Here is a 19,724-nt window from a genome sequence, read left to right as displayed (position 1 = left end):
GTGGCTCGTAATGGTTTATATATTCCCATCCTTGGCATTCTATTACAGCTACACCAATAATGTTGAGGGTAATCTTTTAATACAACTTTGTAAAGGTATTACCAATGATCAAATTTAAGTCACCGTGACGTCAAAAATCGTTACCATAGCAACGTCCAAAGTGGTCAAAGATACGCTATATTTGACTTTTTGAGGCTAAAATCTTAAAAACTTATTATTAACATTTTTTTTATGGACAAAACAACAATCTAACAATTTTTTTAAAAATTCTGTAGGTAGGGTTCAGAGCCACCTTAAATTTATGACAAAATAACGTAACTCCGAATCCTGCCAACAGATTAAAAATTGGCAAAAATGTTCCTGACGGGCATGTCTAATTCTGACTAAACTATTACGAGCCACCTTAATCATGAAAATTTCTCAAATATATGCTAATTTCCCTTTGAAGGTAAGATTTCTAAGCAGTTTCATAAAAATTTCACTGCAAAAGAAGTATCTAAATAACATTTTAAGGCAAAAATTTGGAAATATCGATGACGTCATGTTTGGTGACTAGTTTTGTAATGAGCCGAAAGTTGAAATGTTTACGGATGTTCCTCGGCAAACTTCGTTTATCTTCGGAAACGTTTGTATGCCCTTCGAACAACACTCAGACAATTTTCGGAGATCTTCGGTCTAGAAATTGTTCAAAATGCAACAGGTTGCTCGAAGGGGAAAAAGTTGCTCGAAATATGAAAAGTTGCCAAAAAGTTGCCGAGCAACTTGTGGAAAGCCCTTTTTAATACCCATTTTCAATCCAAAAACATAGTTTTCGATGAAGAAGGAGATCCTTGTGGCATTTCTAGTGAAAAAGAAAACAATTTAACAGGAAACTCAGACGTCAAAGCGAATTAACAAGGTAAGCGATCGATAAGTTTTCTAGCACATGGCTTCGCAAGGTCAACTCAATTGAGCATACGGTCTATAAATGCGAGGAAATACTCTTCAGATTGCCTTTTTACATTCGTATTGTAACCAGTTTCATGAAATATATCCATAAATTCACATATGAGAGTAAACGGCTGCGTTATGAGGCGGTTTAGGTCAAGCAAATTCAGTATGTTATGTTGCCATGGTGAAATGTAATCGGCCTAAAATTGTTCTCTATAAAAATTCATAATTTTGGATTTTTTTTTTTTTGCAGCCAGATTTTCATACCCTGGGTGCCACAGGTTGTTCTTGCGCGGCTTCCGGTGTCGGTCATGTCTCTATTGTGACCCGCGCGAAAAAAAACTCTGTAACACAAGGCTATTTCTTCGAGAGCGCCGAGCCAATGACAAGCCTATTAAAATCGATCAAGTCCAAAATCTGGACTAAAAAGGTGACTGGCTCCTAACAACCTTCCGCGCAAGGAAAACGTCTGGCATCCAGGGTAAATAAGAACAAAAGATTCCCGAAGAGGTGGGGGGGGGGGGAGAGTTGGTATAAAATCTCATTTTCCAATCTATTGTTTTCCAATTTTGTCTAATTCCAGTTCCAGGTATGATGATTGTTTGTTTGTGATTCCTAGTCCCGGTGATCCAAATCCCGTGTTCCTATTGAAAATTTGGTAATGGTCTCCTGCCAAATCCCAGTTCCAATTTTAACCCATTTAGGCCCTTCCCAATAAATAAAAAGCAAACCTTACTTGATATAAAAATCTCGATGATTTGGTAAGTGCAGAATGCAATATGGAACAATTGAAAGTATGATATTTTATATATGTTCGTGTTTATTTGCTTTATTTTACTTTCGGAAAAACTGTTCACAGGCTACTTGTACTCTTTCCCAGGTGTTCCTTACGCTAATCTTTGCAAACGTAACACGACACTTTTGTTCGTTTGTAACAAAATACTTTTGTCTTCCTTGAAAATGCGATAACATGAAGCTTTTGTTTTTTGTTTGTTTTACGGCGGCATCGATGACATTTGTTTAATTTAATTAAGTTACGGTTTAGACCTGCACGAAAGACGATTCTCAAAAACTAAAGAAACAAATCTAATCAAAAAACATCTTTTTCGACAGGTTTTTTAAAACGCAGTACAGCTAGGATATTTCTTTCCTGGTTATCAGGTGTTCACGCCGAAAATCCCGGTGCAAGTTTTTGCATACCTAATTACGAAAGCGCTGTGAAAGTCTCAAAATCTACTTTAATTAATTTGCGGTTTTTACTTGGCGCCACGAAGTCTGCAGGAATCCTACCACAAACACGCAATACAAGCAATGTTCATGAGAGTTCCAGCAAAAAATGTAGACTAAACTGCGCATGCGTTTGGCGTAAAGAACGTTGCCCTAGAACGTCGAGTAGTACCACAAGGAGAGCAAAGGGTTTTCTGAAACAAATATATACGTTTGAGATCTTCATATGAAAGTAACGTAGATGTGCTCCAGGTTTTACCTAGGGGTACGGTCAGGTGCTCCCCACCCCCACCCCCTCCACAAGGAATAATTAATTAATTGATATTAATTAATTAATTGCTGATTAAAAGTTTACACCATAGTGCTTTAGCGCTTGAGGGGTTTAGGGGTTTATCACACGACTGCCCACCAAACCATCACAAAAGTGCATTCTGCACTAAAAAGGCTACTGGCTAACAGCAAAAAACCTAAGCATGACTACTGATGAATGCCACTTGAGCTTTTATTTCACTCTTTAAAACTTGAATAACTTTGAAGCATTGAAACAACACTCATCCTCGTTTTCTGCGAATTCGCGGGAAAATATCTCAAACAACAAATGCTTTAAATATAGTTGCAGAAAATTAAACGATTTTACATGTGGATTCATTCTTTAGCTTGCAGTATAACAACACTTAAATACATAAGCCGGAGTTCCACCTTTTTCCAAGGCCGCGTCTGCCTTAAACACATATTTCAAATTATTCCAATAAGGGGTTCTTTCTTTAGGACATTGGAAGTCTGTGTTAAATGTCACGTGATCGGTGGATACTGCTTTCCCGTTTTGGCCACATAGTAGTTCAGCTAATTCCCATTGTGAATAGTCTTTAACAGTAACCTGCGGGCAAAATAAATAAATAAATAAATAAAAGTGAACGACCATTAAAGTAAAAAAAAAAACATTGAGTCAGTCAACCGACTGACACACACATTTTAAATCGTCGACAAAAACCGCAAAAAGATAAGCTTAAACATTGAGTAGAAGTTCTACTTTATTTTAGAACAAATACACAGCCGTAAAAGCCGATTTTAGAAAGCTTTTAAAAATAGTTACAATAGAATAAGTGAGGAAATTTGAATAATTATATTGGCAAGCTGTGACCACGCAAACTTAGGATGGTAAGCCTGTGGTCACACCAGCATGCAATGTCGTTCAACTCTGGTCAATCAATGCATCAACCAAAATGCACATGATCTGAATTTTCGTATGCCATGCAAAAAAGTCCTCTAGAAAACTGTAACAAGTTTCTCTCAAAGACAGTTTTACGCACCTCCACAACCTCTCTGCGAAAACGTTGAAAAGAAGCAGACTGAACTTGGGCTAAAAAGACGGTCATCACGGCAGCGAAAAGAATTTGTTGTGAGGTTGTAAACTTCATCTTCTTGACTGGACGCTGTACTGAAATAAAAAACAAATGAGCAGTCAATTTTAAATAGCAAAAATTTAGTAATAATGCATCGATTTAAAATCTGGAGCGCGAAAAGTAGCGACTTTACAACGCTACTGGCTCCCGTTTCATGTCAAAGTTTGGCTCGCACACGAATTTCGGAATCCTTTGCCGGTTGAGCAAAGTTACGGGAAGTCCCATTCCTGTTGCTCTTCCAAGCGTGAAAAAAGACGCTTAAGATAGAGAAATTGAAGGGACCGTGTCACGGATTTTAGCCAAACTTGAACATAGGAAATGGCCATCAAATTCGTTTAAATATATAAAATAACCTCGTAAAACAGTAAAGGAATATTTAACTAACACACCAAATGCAAAAGAAGGTAGTGATGGCGAGAAGTGTCGAAGATTGAAACGGATTGTGATATGGGTTTTTGAAATATGATCCAGCAGAACAGTTTTCAAAGTTAGTGTTTTCTGCTGTAACTTTAAATTATAACGCTCGGGAGACACATTTGGCTGCAATGAAGCTATGGTTTGTCATGTAGAATCATAGAATTTTAAAATTTCTTTGCAAACATTTAGTTTCATAACGAGTGTTTGGTGAAATTTAATATTAAACATAAAATTAACTAAGCTGTGACACAGCAAAAGAAATCCAGTAGTCTTCCAAACAGCAAGTCAACACAAAGAATAAAATGTATTTCATCGTTCCTCAAAGCGCCCAAGTTGCCTTCTAGACTACTAATAAACTGACACTGATGTACAGAGTTAGCGCATGATCATGACCTGTGAACTTTTTCTAGACTTTATATTTTTCTTATGAAAGGCTCGAATCGCGCAGGCAATCTTTAATGCTGGTTTTCAGTCCAACCAAGAGAATTGTTTCAGTTAACAAAAATCATGGGTGTTTCCCACATGATTTCCCAGCGAACACGAGGTGAGATATAAACACCAGCTTGCCGCAAAACTGAGAAATTTAGCCTGATAGCGAGAACTTGTTCTAAATACTTCGAGAGAACCAGTTAAAGAGTAGAAGAAGATTGATTTAGTGTCCGCGGAAAAAAATAGTTTTGTCAAAATATTCACTCGCGATGGTCTAACTTACCTAACAGGGAGTAACTGAATTTGTAGGATAACTTATAAAACTTGCAGTAGTCTTGTGCACTCTGTTATGGACTGCCAAACACTGACAATATATCAGTGAACTCGCTTAATATATTAGTGGAAGTGATTTAATGGGGACATCACATTGGAATGCCGCATTGTCCTCGGGATTAGCGGCAGCTTTTTGTGAAGGGTTTATCTGACCAAAGCAACATAATAGAAGCTAGTAAAGTTTGTCTGGTAAATCGAGGTTATGGAAGCCAGTTCTATCATAAACGCCCGTTTTCAGCTACACGAAAGCAAGGAAGAGACGCCCCTACCTCTACCCCCCAGAGAGAGACAGTGAGAACGAAATGCGGCAAAAACTGGAAGATAAAAGTATGACAGGGAAGATCGACTTTCCAAATATTTCTTTGCACATTTTCCAAGTCAGGTAATTAAGCGTAAATGGAACGTCACATTGTCCTCGGGATTAGCGGCAGCTTTTAATTTGTAAAGGGTTTATCCAAGGCGAACATAATGGAAGGTTTTTCGGGGTTTTGAAAGTCATTCCCTTTAAAAAAAATCCTGCCTTTTTGCATGAGCCAAGAAAACCTCTTACACATTTATAGTCCAGTCCCTGAACTGTCTTTCATGGCCCTTTATAGGGTCTCTCGCCTGGGTTGAAACCCCATAAAGGGCGCTCGAAATAAAGAGTTCGGTGACTGGACTTACACAACTTTTAAAACAGTCTCAATGACTTTGTGGTTTTTTTAAAGTCCTCAAAGCGTTTGAGCAATTCAATGTTGGTTATGCTAGAAAACTTTTGATGTAAACTTCCCTTCTTTAATGTTTTGGTGGAGTTAATTCATTTTCTAAGTATAAGTTTATAATTAATGAGCGTAGTGATAATTGCTTTGAATAGGCGTGTTCTGTTTTCGCTGCGGCGTGGCGGCAAGCTTGTGAAATTCCCTCAGCCGTATTCAGGACAGAGGAACTGATGAAGAATCTCAAGTTAAAATATTTATTTAATTAAACGGAGAGCCAGTCCTAGCTGTAAATGCGATCCTCGCCAAACTTTAAAAACCTTTTTGGAACAAGTACAGTGTTCTTTGAACCAATAAACTTTTTCACGGCCAAGTCGGTTCAGTTCTAGTGCAATTCTTATTCTAATTTCTTTTGAAGCTTTTCTTCTTTTGTATACTTTAAACACGAAAGTCAAATAGAAACGCCGTCACGTACCTATTGAGTTATTTTACTTGTAAAGGCGTTTCTGTTGGCAAAACGCATGTCCCACTGTCAAATCATTCCAGGAATAGTGACTTCACAGTGTAGTTGCCTTTCAAAACTGTTTTTCATTTTGATTTGTAAATTTCTTAAGTTATAGCGGAGCTCCTCAGCGCGCGCCAGCGCGCGGAGCGGAGCACCATGGGTAATGCGGGTACGAGAGAATTGATGTAAACCCAGGAGGCCGAAAAAATTTGGTGCGTACGCCCGCCGCGCCTACAGACTCTCGGGGAGGGGGACGGGAGTCCCAAGGCAACCCAAGCAGAGGGGGGAGGGGAGACAATCTTCTGCCTCCTTCGTTAACCAGAAATGAGTGAGGTAATCGACTAAGATCTTTGATATTGGACATCCATTTTATGGTCAATTGACAGCTGTCAAAACAACGTATCCGCTGGCCAGTATCACATGACCATATCGCGGGCTCAGGTTTAGAACTGGTCAAGGTCGCGTGTTTTTGTGAAGTTGACCGCCGACCAAGTGATAGCATTGCTATTGGTCCGCGGGCGCAAGTACTTTTTCATGGTCAGTCCATTTAGATTTACATGAAGGACAAAGTGAACAACCCGGTCAGTTGAAACCGAGCAGGAAAAAGAAATGTCTACGTAAATATTTCTCGGTCTACCCCGTCTAAAGGCTTCACACATCATGGAAGTTATGGCAAACGATAAGGGCTTACGGGGAGATCCGAAAAAATGGCACAGGTGGAGAGCGAGCGAGTTTCTACCGTTTCGGCGGCTGACCAGCTCAAGTAATTGAGCTAAACGCAATTAACTGAAGTGAAGGAAAAAAAGAAGTGTCAATAGATACACGGATGGAAAAGGCTGAAATAGACCTGCGCAGATAATTCAAAGGTCGGTGGTGCTGGAGTAAGTTATAATTTATAGCTTACACATGTACTACGCGGTTGGATAATAATACGAAAAACTGCGGCCGCTTCGCCTCCGATTAATTCATGAGCTGGTTGAAAGCTTTGCCCTGCTGAATTGCTGTGAATTGACAAGCATTCTCCGACTTCAAATATGAGGTAACAAACTTTGACTTTACTGAATACACTAAGTCCATGTTTTTTGTGAAAATCTGTAATTATATGCTTACACATGTACTACGCGGTTGGATAATAATACGAAAAACTGCGGCCGCTTCGCCTCCCGGGGGGGGGGGGGGGGCACTTCCTATAAATGGGCTAGTGGGGATGTGCCGCTGGATGGGGTCGCATTTTCACGACTGGACTGACTATAATGGGGTCACACTTTTCCGGGATTTTGAGAGTACGAAAATCTGGCAAGTTGTGATTTATGAACGGAAATATTCGCCGAAAAAAATGTTACCGTATTTATTGCTGTTGTTCAATATTTGACAAACGGCTCCCAGAAAGTGACTAAGTTGGGGTCGTAAAAATTAAATTTACCCAAAAGTGACTAAGATGGGGTCTATAATTGGCCATAGAATATGACTATAATGGGGTAGGGGTTCTGAGAGGCCAGCGGCACATACCCAACAAAAATTTACCCAAGTACCCCCCCGGGCTTCGCCTCCGATTAATTCATGAGCTGTTAATGACTTAATGTTTTTATTTAAACTCCCAGCTAAACTTAGTGTTTTAGTTTTTTAATTCATCTATTTATTCTTATTTACTCGCTGTTGGAATTCGTTTGAACGAACTATTTTAGGGTCGTGGACGAATACGCTAAGAGATCGTTACGTTGCGAATTTCTTGCGTTGACACGTTTTTACCACACCTTAGCAGAAACAAAAAAAAAACTCAGTTTATTTCCACATAAAACTATCTTAGTTAATTATTTTGAGTAATTTTATAAAACACAATTGTTCGCTCTACTAGTAATTCATGCCATTTTAGACACTGTATGCAGCTGTGTATGCAAACTTACATTGACTATCACTATGACAGTGTTTAATGTGTATCTTTGCAATGGCAATGTTTTTTCTATACTTGTAAGTAAGTTAACAAGAAATCTCCAAGTAGAAAAGCTAAATATCCCATTGTAGGAAGGAAGGGTCACTACACTGAGTGTATAAACGAAAGAGGCTAATATTATTATATTTGATGAGATCCATTAAATAAGACAGAATTTTTTATAAATTCTTTTTATAAACAGGGCCATTAATTAGAGCTAGTGTGGTGGTTTTTAATAGATTATTATGTCAATCCTTAATTCTTTTAGGTAGTGTTATATTCTGCCATTAAGCCGCAATGAATGAAGAATACCTACTGGCTACAGTCAAGTTTTGTTGAACTTGGTATAGAATGCTCTGTGCAAAGTGGACAACAGCAAAGTAAATCAGGTATCTAGTTTATATTAGTTATAATTGAAATATGTTTTTATTCAGTTTCGTTCTTTTTTTACCCAGCTGCTTTAATCTGCATTTGGTTGCTGCTGATCTTCTTACTTTGTGAAATATTTGCATTCATTATTCAACTCCTCAATGGATGTTGCCTATTCACCGAGTTAAGATTTCGAGTTGGATTTCAAGTTAGGATTTCGAGTTGGATTTTCGAGTTGGATTTTGGAGTTGGATTCCGAGTTAGATTTCGAGTTGGATTTTCAAGTTGCTTACCGTACTAAGCACTCCGGTTAGCCTACTATACACGCCAGTTAGCTTACTATGCACTCCGGTTAGCCTACTACACACTCCTGTTAGCCTACTATTCACTTTGGTTAGCCTACTATGCACTCCAGTTAGCCTGTTTATGGTTAGCTTTCAATAATTGTAATGGGTTTTGCTTTGTCAAAAAAAATCCAACTCGAAAATCCAACTCGAAATCCTAACTCAAAAATCCAACTCGAAAATCCAACTTGAAATCAACACGAAATCCTTACTCGAAATCCAACTCGAAAATCCAACTCGTAATCCTAACTCAAAAATCCAACTCAAAAATCCAACTCGAAAATCCAACTCGAAATCCTAACTCGAAATCCTAACTCGGGAAATAGTTTGTCTCTCTTCAATGACATTCAAAACAACTACAATGTATTAGTAGACAATTTAAATAATTAATATTTCATTTTCATGAAATGCCTAGATCTTGTACCAGAAAATATCTATACCCTATCCTCTCTGTGGAAGTTTAAATGGTTTGAATGTCACCTCCCCTCACAAACTCCTCACAAATTCCAATGTGTGGTTATGGCAGAAATCCATGGCCAGCTAATCCTCAGTGTATGAACCAGTGAAACAAGGCATCAAAGAGCCTCAAAACAACATGGAGCAGGAAAACAATAGCTTCAAAACAGACATTTTTCACAGGTTCTTATACCAAGGAGAACCCAAATATTCAGATCCATCCCATGTAAGGTCAATGGAAGTTCTAAAAGGGCTAGCGGGAGGGAGAGGGGGAGGGGGGTTGATTAAAGGCCAAACCTTTTAATTACCGGTAAGAGGGGGTGTTAGGGTTTGCAGTGATGCTTTGAGTTTATTAAAATATTTAGTTGACTTTGCAGTTATCAGTAAAAAAAATAGTCTGTGCTGATCCATCTCTGTTAAATATCTAATGGATCCTTTTGCATCCAGTGGTTTGGCTTCAGTTAAACAAGCTCAAGTTAAGTGTTTTGTTTTATAAATTATTGATATTGATGACAATTAATCAATTTTAATTTAATCTGTGGCATTTGACTTTTTTCAGGGTTAACATGAGTTGCAGAGTTTGCAGTGCCACAGACACAAAAACAGACAAGGACAAGGACATAAATAGAAAACAGGAAAGATTAAATCCAGCTCGATGTTCGGGTGTCGTCATGATGCTATTTAATTTTTAAGAGACTAGTAAATTACATGTAAATTAAAATCAAGAAAAGCTGCAAATAAGCAAAATTTAGATTTTAAATGTTAACCTATTTACAGTGTACTTCAGAAAACGACTTCTTGATTGACCTGTCACTTTCACATCTTGTTAGATGTAACAAGGGCATTATGAAGTGATCTTTTCAAAAATATGCAGCGAAAACAGTAACAGCAGAAATGGTGGTACTGTAGTTTAAAATCCCGGGGGGGGGTACTCGAAAAAGTTTTGTACGGGGAGGCTCCGCCCGGAGATCCAACCCCATACCCTTTTATATACCATTTTGATAGAAAAGGTACCCCTTTTATATACCTTTTATTGCAAAAAGGCACCCCTTTCATATACCTACGCGACATCACATTTACCTAAAACGGGAAGTTTTCTTGTCATTTTTATGTAGCGCTTAATAAATTAAGACGATACAGCCAAAAGTTGCGTCTGCTCAAAATATTTAATGTAAAGGCCTTTTAAAATATCATTATGGCAGATTTCCCTACCCTTTCATATACCTAAATTTGTGAAATCCCTACCCTTTTATATACCTGAAGCCTGAAAAAGGTACCCCTTTCGGGCGGAGCCTCCCCGTATAGGCCATTATAGGGAGTACCCCCCCCCCCCGGGTTTAAAATTGCTATTTTCAATGTTTTGACTGGTAAGAAACCACATGTGACCAAGCTAAAATCTGTTTGGCCAGTTAACATGACCTGCAAGTGTCCAAATGTTTTGAGCCCTCAACTACACAGGACTTACATGTAGTTGTCTAATTATATGATAAGATCTTTGGTTGACTTTGGGGGAGGTAGTGGAGTTACAAAGCAATGTAATTATTTGAATTTGGATTAGTTATGCTGAAACTGGTGGTACTGTAATTCTAAAGTATAGGTGAGTTTAAAACCGTTATTGCAAGCAATATGCATTACCAATTTCATTCTTATGTATTGTATGCTGTGTACAATTTATAAGAACAGCTATATTTTTAAAATAAGTGAAATATTCTAAAGCCAGATAAAATTTGCAGTATCCATAAGGTACCATGTAGCAACCAAATTGTGACTCACTTGCTTACTTTGTGAACTCCATGACAAATGGGCAACATGACTCCATAAAGATGTGGACAATAATACAAACAAATTTTTAAAAGAGTAGTCAAAGTATTGATGTTATATTTTTTCTTGCATAGTTTTATACACAAGCAGACATGATTCTATTTTTTTCTGGGTAATCAAATAACAAAACTGAGTTTGAGACTCGCAAACAATATTCTAGCTTCCCAGAATTTTTGCTTTTTTTCTGTAAGTGAAGTGAAACCCCTTAAGAGGAAGGGGAGTCAAAAGACATGTAAAAGTGAACAAGGTGCTATCTTCTTCTTTTCTTTTTTTTTTTTTTTTTGGGGGGGGGGGTGGGGTTGGGGATGGGGTGACCCTGTTCGGTGGAATGACAGAATGTCACTTCTTTGTTTCCGGAGTTAGGTTCACCCCTGTTTGCTCGCAGTTAGCTTTATTCATCTGGTTTGCTTGCGGTTAGCTTTCACTCTAGTTTGCTTGTGGTTAGCTTTCACTCCGGTTTGCTTGGAGTTAGCTTGGTTTGGGCAACATGCTGTAAACCATTAGCTATAACCTCTGCCATTTCCATTCAAAATTAAAATATAGGCAAATAGTGAAAATGAAAATGAATAAATGAGTGAATGAAAAAAATTAAAATCAACCTTATTATAAATGTAGATGTTTGTTATTTCCTTTATACTCTAAATGTAAAGTGATTTTTTCTTTCTTTTAAAGCTGGTAAAGCAACAACAAAAATGCCTAATTTGCCATGTGATATGCCTATCTACCCCGACATGCAGCCCTACTCCTCCCTCCTTTTTTTCTACATGAAGGTAACATAATTGCCCGTTTTGCAACATAATTTCCCATCCAGACTTCTTTATGATAATGCTTTCGGTGGAATTATAACATTTTGATTGATTTTGTTTGTTCTCTTATTTGGTGTTGCTGTACACGGTACCCGGAGGGGGGATGGTACTCCCATATAAGAGCTATACGGGTATGTGCTGCTCAACATGGTATGCTTTTTGTCTCTCCGACTCTGAAACAGGGTATACAAATCACCCTTTTGACTCTGGAACAGGGTTGATTGTTTTCCCAGAATCCTGATTAAACACTATCAAGTACATAGCTATGAAACTCCGCTCCTTTCAAGTCAAGTGAGAGCTTTGTGATGTACGGTAGTGTTTTTATATCTATCTTCATATATTTCCATTGTGGATATTGCTGGAACAGGGTACCTACTTTGCAGTGTTTGTCTGGAACAGGGTCGCAAATTGAACCTTTTGTCTCTGGAACAGGTCCAGAGTCTCAGCAACTCAACGGCACACCCCCATAGTAAATTTTAGGGAGTACCCCCCCCCCCCCGGACACGGTAAAAAAGAAATAAGGAAAAAATATTAATTATTATTTATTAAAAAAATAAAACGAATATAAAATTCTTAGCCTTAAAGTTTTACAATGGCCAGAATTCAGAGTTCAATAAAGTGCAAAATAATTAACTGGGGAGCTCCGCTTTTAGGCTTGCCTAAATTTATATATTATGTTCACTCTTGACACCTACAATTTTGGACAAAACTGGTTGAAACAACCCCGGCTTACGCAATTAATCCGTTCTTAGCTGACTTAGTAGAAACCAAGCACCTAAAGTAAACCAAAACATTTATTATCTTCGTTCCCCTTGTTTATTGTTGGTAGCGTTCAGAGGCGGTACCAAGCAACACTGATCAGAGGGGAGGGGAAGTGAAAACAATCAGGAAACAATAAATTTGCTCTAATCAGTGGGGGCGTCTCGACAGTTTGTCCGAAATGGTAAGTGCAAGGATTATCTTTTATTAAAATTTCCATCCAAGCACGCCTTTCTTTGTGATCGGTTCTTACAAAGGAAAACCTTAAAACCAGTTTCGTTGTAAATAACATGCATGAGTTAATCTACGAAAAACAATGCAGGTTCTTATAACATTAGAATCCCGATTTTTTAAACCCTGGATTTCCCGAAACTCCCAATAACTGCAACCAAAGTCGCTTCCGATTTCTCGGTCGAACACTGGCATTTTACCCCCGATTTCTCACAGGTGCAAATTATGCTACGAAGTACTTTTCCAAGTTGCCTGTAAAGTCCTTTGCGTAACATATCTCCCTTCTTTTAAAAAAATCTCCTGGTATTCGAGAAAAGAAAGTAAAAGCTCATCTAACAACAACAATATTATTATCTCAGGTAACATGCGAAAGTTCAACGTGATTATATTACAGTGTGAACCAGAAAACCGTGAACACTTCACTCTATCTTGCATGTGTAAATTCCAGGAGAAAACCATTGAATGGTAGCTCAAACTGCGAGAAATATAAACAAATGTACCGAGATGGAGCCAGTTGGTTATTTTTTGTGAATATTTGTCAACTATTTCCTCTACTTCCTTTTTAAAAAGTATAATGAAAGTGTTCACGGCTTTCGTGTTTTCGCTGTAAGCGTAACTAATAACATGGCAAAATTTTGTTCACCGCGTTTCCATCGCTAAAAGGGCAATCAATGATCTGCCATTGTTTGAAACGCCGAAAGAAGTACAGTAAAAGCCCGCGAGAAACAACCTAGTTTTTCCAGGTTAGCCCTTTCAGGTTCTTACATAAATGGTAGTTAACACAAATTTAGGCTACTTAGGTTCTTAATAGTTTCTTATTTTCTGAGGAATAATTTACATTGTTGGTAATAGAACTTTTATAAGTGATATTCGGCCTATTATTTGTATAAAATTTGCATACCACACAAGTGTTTATGTAAAAATAGGGCCCCAATGGGTCCATGTGTTTTGCTGCTAGAGCAAAGTCTTAGGGAACATGTTGATGAAAGACAAGTGAGTCGAGATTGAAATCCAACGTCTTTTATTGTCTGTCACTTGTGTGCAGGTTAATAATTGCACTATATTGTAGTCACTTTGTGTTAATTCAATCCTGATAATTTTACTGATCAATGTTATGTTGAAATCAAAGACAGCAAACATAATTTAATTACTAGTAAGTTAACGTAATGTCTGACATGATTGTCTCTTTGATAAAAAACAGTAACTCTTAACATTATAAAAAAATCTCAATGAACTCAATGTGATTCTTTTAGTGGCGTTATCTCACTGGTTACGGTTAGTTGTATTTGGAATCATTGTCACAATGGTAGCGTTTTAACAACAACGAAAAAGACAGAATCTATTGACCTTATAAGAACTCAATGTGATATATTTATTAGTGACAAGACAGTGGTTCTTTAACCACTTTCACCCAAATTAAACACTGGAACAACTAACTCTTAACAAACTTGTTGTGTCACCCTGAGTTAAATATGCAAAATTCAGAAATTATAAATAATCGCACGCGCACCGGCGTACAACAACAGAAAGACGGCGTTGAACGTAACGCAAAGTTCATTTTGAAAGCGAAAGTTTACAAATAATTATTATCATTCGTCAGTCATCCCTTCACGCATGAACACTCGTCGAATTTCAGTGTCTTCACAACAAGATCGGAAGATCGATAAGGACCAATTTTTGATTCTGCGAAAGTTCGTTTTCTTAAAGTTTTAGAAATTTGTGAAGTTGGAGGATTCACTGAGGACTGCGTAGCCGAAGATGCAGTGGCTCGCTGGACATCAAATTCTATTTTTCACGGCGTTTAATTAATCTTCACAAAATAAACATGTGGCGCCAGCGCGTCTGGCAGTCAAAAATTCATTTTTCAAAAAACTTTCCCTTTCCAGCTATTTTAGCGGGGCTTATACTATAGTACCTACCTGTCAGTCGTAGAAAAGCTGAAATTTAAGGATGAACTGTTTATTAAATGAAGACCGTATTATTTTTTAATAACTAGTAAACAAACTGGTCGCCACGCATTTAAACACGAACTGACGAATGTTGCATCTGATGCAGTGAATCTGGTGAATGAGAACTTCCTTTAATATTTCTTTGTTTTCGACGGTGTGCACCACTGAATAAGTTTCTTTCCCATTGTGATGTTACTAGTATTAATTCGTTTCTAGCTGTCTTTTATATAGCTCGAATACAGCTACAATTAGCGGTGCAGCCTACCAGCATGGTATATTCCTTTCCAGCTGTCTTTGCGTGACAAGTTACACGTTCATACATTTTATTTTAAAATATGAAGTTCAGAGTTAATACAGTACTAGTATGCTGTAGACAGTGTAGACAAGGTGAGGGTAAGTTTATTTTCAAAGCGAAAGTTTACAAACTGTGCACTAACCGGTCCTTTGGAGAAAATATTTATGACCTTCGGCGAGGTTCCAAGTCTTCGCTCTTTTCGTAAATGATGAAAACTGCAGAATAATTTTCTCATAAAACTGGAGTGGTCGCGCCACAGTTTGTTTTCTTTCCCAATGCGATATACTTTTAAATCGGTTTTCTGTTTTCCAACGTGTCCAACGTGGTTTGCGTTCGAATACTTTGGCCCGTAACTTCGAATGCGATCAGCGCTACGGTTCATTGGTTTCGATTTTGTTTGTTCATGGATTTGATTGACATCGGTAGTTCAGATTTCTCCTCTGTTACGGCACTTACACCTTACACCTTACGGTCCTTACGGCACAAACTTCAGCTCTCAATGTGTTTTGCTTGCAGCCATTGCGGCTGCAGCAAAACACAAAAATGAAGCACTAATCATTCAGAACATGACATTGTTCGGGGGTGGAAGGGGAATAATGAATAATGAATAACGGGCACCACTGCTCACCATTAGAGTTCTCAGTAGCTCAGTGGTTAGAGCGTCCGACTAGTGTACGGAAGGTCGTGGGTTCGAGTCCCATCTGTGAACTCAGAATTTTTTTCTGAGTTCATTCTCTCCACACATCAATCCATTGTTATGAATAACGGGCTAAAACAGAAGATGAATAAGGAAAATTTAAGGTTCAATGCTTGGAATAATGAATAAGTCATTTCCAGTAAAGAATAATGAATAGTGGTTATTCACCGTGCTCAAACATTATCTTCTTATCTTCAGGCCAAAGAGAGGGTGGGAAACTAAAAATAATTAATTTATGATGGGCATCTAAAATAGTGCAAAACTTCTACCAGAATGCCTGAAATAGCGTTTCTGGGGTTCAAATAATGAAAATTTTCCCGGGGAGCATGCCCCCGGACCCCCCTACTTTGTCAGTGTATCAGGCAGCATCAAGTCCATCTCACTATCTGGTTGCAAACAATTAAAGCCCACCCACAGTTATCGACACAGTGACAATTACGTCCCATCAATATACTACAGTATTTTTGTTATCACTTTAAACTGCAATTTTGTCTGATATTCGAAATTTAGCTTGATACGTTGTCATTTTTTGGGGGAGGGGGGTCATATAAAAAATTACAATATACGAATGGGGGCAGGGTAAAAATATCTGATGACGAAGGAGGGCAGATGCATTTTTCAGGCACTGTCGATCAAGTTCCACCCCCATCCCACACAATATGAACGGTCACTTTAGTTAGGCAATAGGGAATAAAGAAAATCAAGAAAAGTCTCAAACTGAATAATGAATACTGGTGAAAAATGCGAAGGAATAATGAATAAGTCACTCTGATAATTCCTCTTCCACCCCCGAACACTGTATACATGTACAGTAAAGCCTTGTCTAAACTTTTTTTCCCAAAGTAAACATTTTTAATCAATTTAAGAAAAAGAACCTGTTTTCAAATTTTAGGCTAAATAGGTTCTTATCAAAATGGGGTCTAATTTGCAAATTTTAGCCTAACAGGTTCTTAAATGTTAGGTTCTTATTCGCAGGTTTTTACTGTATCCGCATTGATAGTCTTCTTCAGTTCTTGTAAAAACCTTGTTAAGCCTATTCAGCAAGGAGGGTCTCGATGGGGTTGAGGCATTTACGTTTAACGGTTGATATTATGGCTTTTTTTCGGCTTACGTCTAACCCCATTGAGACCCTCAGCAAGTAGCCGACTACTATTTTGCAAATCCGAGGGTAAATTAAAGTGATGGGCCGCGGGTATGACGCGGGTACCCTCCATTCTTCCTTTCGCGTTTTGTCCCTCCCTTCCCCTTCCACTTTTTTATGCCTGTCACTCAGGCTAGCTTCGTTTTGTAGAGTTGTTGCCCTTGGGCTTGCCACAGGGTTACAATCCTTACTCTGTTTGTGTGATCACAGCTTTTCAATGTAATTACATTTTATGGTTATTGATATTGACAACAGCGAATCCTCCCTTGTCATGGACTAATGCATTATTGAACATAGCAGTTTTACAATGGATTCCCAGTTTCGTCCAATTTTTAGTGATCTATGATTTCTGTGAATTTTTTTGTGCCGTTTTCAACTTAAAGCAAGCTTAAAAAATCCACGTGGATTCTCCTGAACTACTCCCAACAGGTGAATATCTCGATAGCCCTGTTAGCAATCGGATTGCAGCCTTGGGCCCCGTCCACACTAACCCGGATAAATTTAAAAGCGGATCATCATTTTCCCTTTGGATAGACCAACCGAAAATGGAGCTTTTTGAAAATTTTCTCCATAGTGGAGAAATTTGACAACGCCGGCTAGGTGGTACAGTGTGGACGGCCGAAAACTGAGCTTTTCGAAAAAAAATTGCCATGTGCGTTATAAATCTTAGTATATTTCTTTCGCCGTCCTCTGGCTCGTCCTCTGAGCAAACGTGAATTTTCGACTTTGCCTGCTCAACTGCCTGCCCCAGGCTCTCCCTTCCCTTAGCAGGGGACCAACGCAGAGGACAAACGTAAAATGCCACTTGTGAGCCTTTGGGCTAATAACTGGGAGCCGATTTATTCCGAGAGGGTTTGAAGAAAACTTTGCAGTTAAACCACTAGCCCGTCAATTTATGATGTCATTTCTATGGTGCAGTGTAGACCATGGAAAAATGTAGTCGATAAATTCTAATTACTCTGCCTAACTGAAAAACATTAACGTTAATTGACAGAAATTTGCTTTTTGCTGTCATTCAAATTTGCCAAATATTTGAAGAAGGCAAAATTTAAAATAATGTATTTTACATGTCTGAGCTACAGTCTCCTCAGTTTGCTGGATGTGGATCATCACAAAAGCATTTTTAACCCTCTGGGATGGAGATGTTATTTCTTTGCACTGGAGACTTTTGTATTTAGAACATCTTTCAGTTGATTTTTTGTGGAACTTTTTTTTTTACATTATTGCTACCCGTGATAATTATTGTGAATATCATCACATCATAAGTTTTTTGTCATCCTATAGGACTGTAAATAATCTGGTACATTTTTGCAACTTAGCTTTGCTTATAAGCACAAATATATAAGCTTTGCAACATCATCATCATCATTATTACAGTAGAACCCCGGAAACTCGAACTCTGAAGGGAAACAAAAAGGTGGGGGAGGGGGGGTCGAGATATCAGGGTCACTTGAATATTCAATTTGCCAAGTTAACAACTTAGCTTTGCTTATAAGCACAAATATATAAGCTTTGCAACATCATCATCATCATTATTACAGTAGAACCCCGGAAACTCGAACTCTGAAGGGAAACAAAAAGGTGGGGGGGGGGGGGGTCGAGTTATCAGGGTCACTTGAATATTCAATTTGCCAAGTTAATAATTCACAACCTGGTTGAAGAGAGAGACCCTGGGAACAAGGTGGAATAATTCATAGTTTACTAATTTTTCAGCACTTCAGTATCCAGTACAGTTCAATTTAAATTTGTCTCGTCAGAAACTGTGATATGGGTCACTGCAAGATCAGGAAGTGTTTCTCAAATATATGATCTGTTCATTGCACTTATTAATTGCTGTAGTACTGTTTGAGAGTTTCAATCCGATAACATGACAAGAAGGACTAATGGGATATTTCAAAGGGCATTCGTGGCAAGTTGCAAGAACCAGAATTTGAGTTATCAGGGTAAGTTTTGATCAAGGGAAGTGGAATTTAGTTTGAGTTAGCAGGGAATTCAAGTTAACCAAGTAACCTGGGGGGGGGAGGACTGCCACATGAAAAAGACAGGGATGTTTACTGTTGTTATGTCCAAAACCCCTTAAGGGAGACCAAATTCCATATTTCATACCCCAACAAGAGAAAACACATTCCTGTCCCCTTCATATGGAAGTCCCCCCCCCCATGTAAAAGATGGAGAGAGGTGAGCTTGTTTTAGCTTTAATAGTATTTTTGCACTAGACTACCGTATTTATTTGATTAAGCGCCCAACCTCGAATAAGCGCCCACCCTGTAGGTAGGAAAAGTTAATAAGTGCCCAGCCTCGAATAAGCACCCAACCCCCCCCCCCCCCCCCCACACACTTCCCTAAAAAAAAACCCTGAAGTGCACAAGAGGTATTGATTATTATTGAAATTGCGATTGAAATTGACTTAGTCCTACTAAGAGACTTTGAAGACCGGGTTTTCTTAGTATTCTACAAAAACTTTCAATTATGATCAGTTAGAGTTTTGCTTTGGTATGTCTTAACGTTTTATTATTATTCATTGTTTTGTTCCATAACAAACTTACTACTTGCTAAAAATGGTAAAAATTTAATAAGCGCCCTGGGCACTTAATCGAATAAATACCGGTACGGTAAGTCAGTTATCTTAGAGAATAATTGACAGAATACATATTTGTAAAAAAATGAATGGAGGATTGCAGATCTACATTTTCCCTCATGCATATTTACAGTCAAAGCTTTTAAAAAAATGCTTATAGAGCTGGTTGCTTATGAGAATGACTCTCATAAGGGACCATGATAGAGGCTGGTCTCTTGCAAAAGCTTTTAGCATAAAGCTTGGAATACATAAAATGGTAGAATGATGTCTGGCCCTAAGGAGCAGAGCAAAATGGTAATAAAACTTTTTTAGTATCATTTTTTTTAAACGAACAAACGTTTCTGGCTTAGCCCTTCTTCAGTGTTTTGAAATAAAAAAAAATGAAAAAATAAAAAAAATTGCTAAGAGT

At 38.1% G+C, this 19,724-nt stretch overlaps 1 protein-coding gene and 1 long non-coding RNA gene across 2 annotated transcripts; one reads left to right on the top strand and one right to left on the bottom strand.

The window, feature by feature from the left end:
- Positions 1–2,646: 2,646 nt before the first annotated feature.
- Positions 2,647–18,294, bottom strand: LOC144636190 (uncharacterized). Its single transcript, XM_078495351.1, has 3 exons — positions 15,528–18,294; positions 3,468–3,595; positions 2,647–3,034 (listed from the first exon to the last, which is right to left on the bottom strand). Exons 2-3 carry the CDS (start codon positions 3,573–3,575, stop codon positions 2,810–2,812), a joined length of 333 nt encoding a protein of 110 aa, XP_078351477.1. The 5' UTR covers positions 3,576–3,595; positions 15,528–18,294; the 3' UTR covers positions 2,647–2,809.
- Positions 6,598–11,473, top strand: LOC144636197 (uncharacterized). Its single transcript, XR_013567485.1, has 3 exons — positions 6,598–6,978; positions 8,138–8,258; positions 9,598–11,473. It is a non-coding gene; the product is annotated as an uncharacterized LOC144636197 (long non-coding RNA).
- Positions 18,295–19,724: the final 1,430 nt, after the last annotated feature.

The sequence above is a fragment of the Oculina patagonica genome, chromosome 13, assembly GCF_052425735.1.
Source record: "Oculina patagonica isolate OP01 chromosome 13, crgOcupat, whole genome shotgun sequence".
NCBI lineage: Eukaryota > Metazoa > Cnidaria > Anthozoa > Scleractinia > Oculinidae > Oculina > Oculina patagonica.
The sequence above is the reverse complement of the archived record's forward strand: the minus strand, read 5'-3'. Positions and strand labels throughout refer to the sequence as shown.

Coding starts and splice junctions, on each gene's coding strand:
- LOC144636190 (XM_078495351.1), bottom strand. CDS start 3,575: ATGAAGTTTACAACCTCACAACAAATTCTTTTCGCTGCCGTGATGACC. Junction 3,035..3,467: donor TTCGCAGAGAGGTTGTGGAG/GTGCGTAAAACT, acceptor TTTTGCCCGCAG/GTTACTGTTAAAGACTATTC.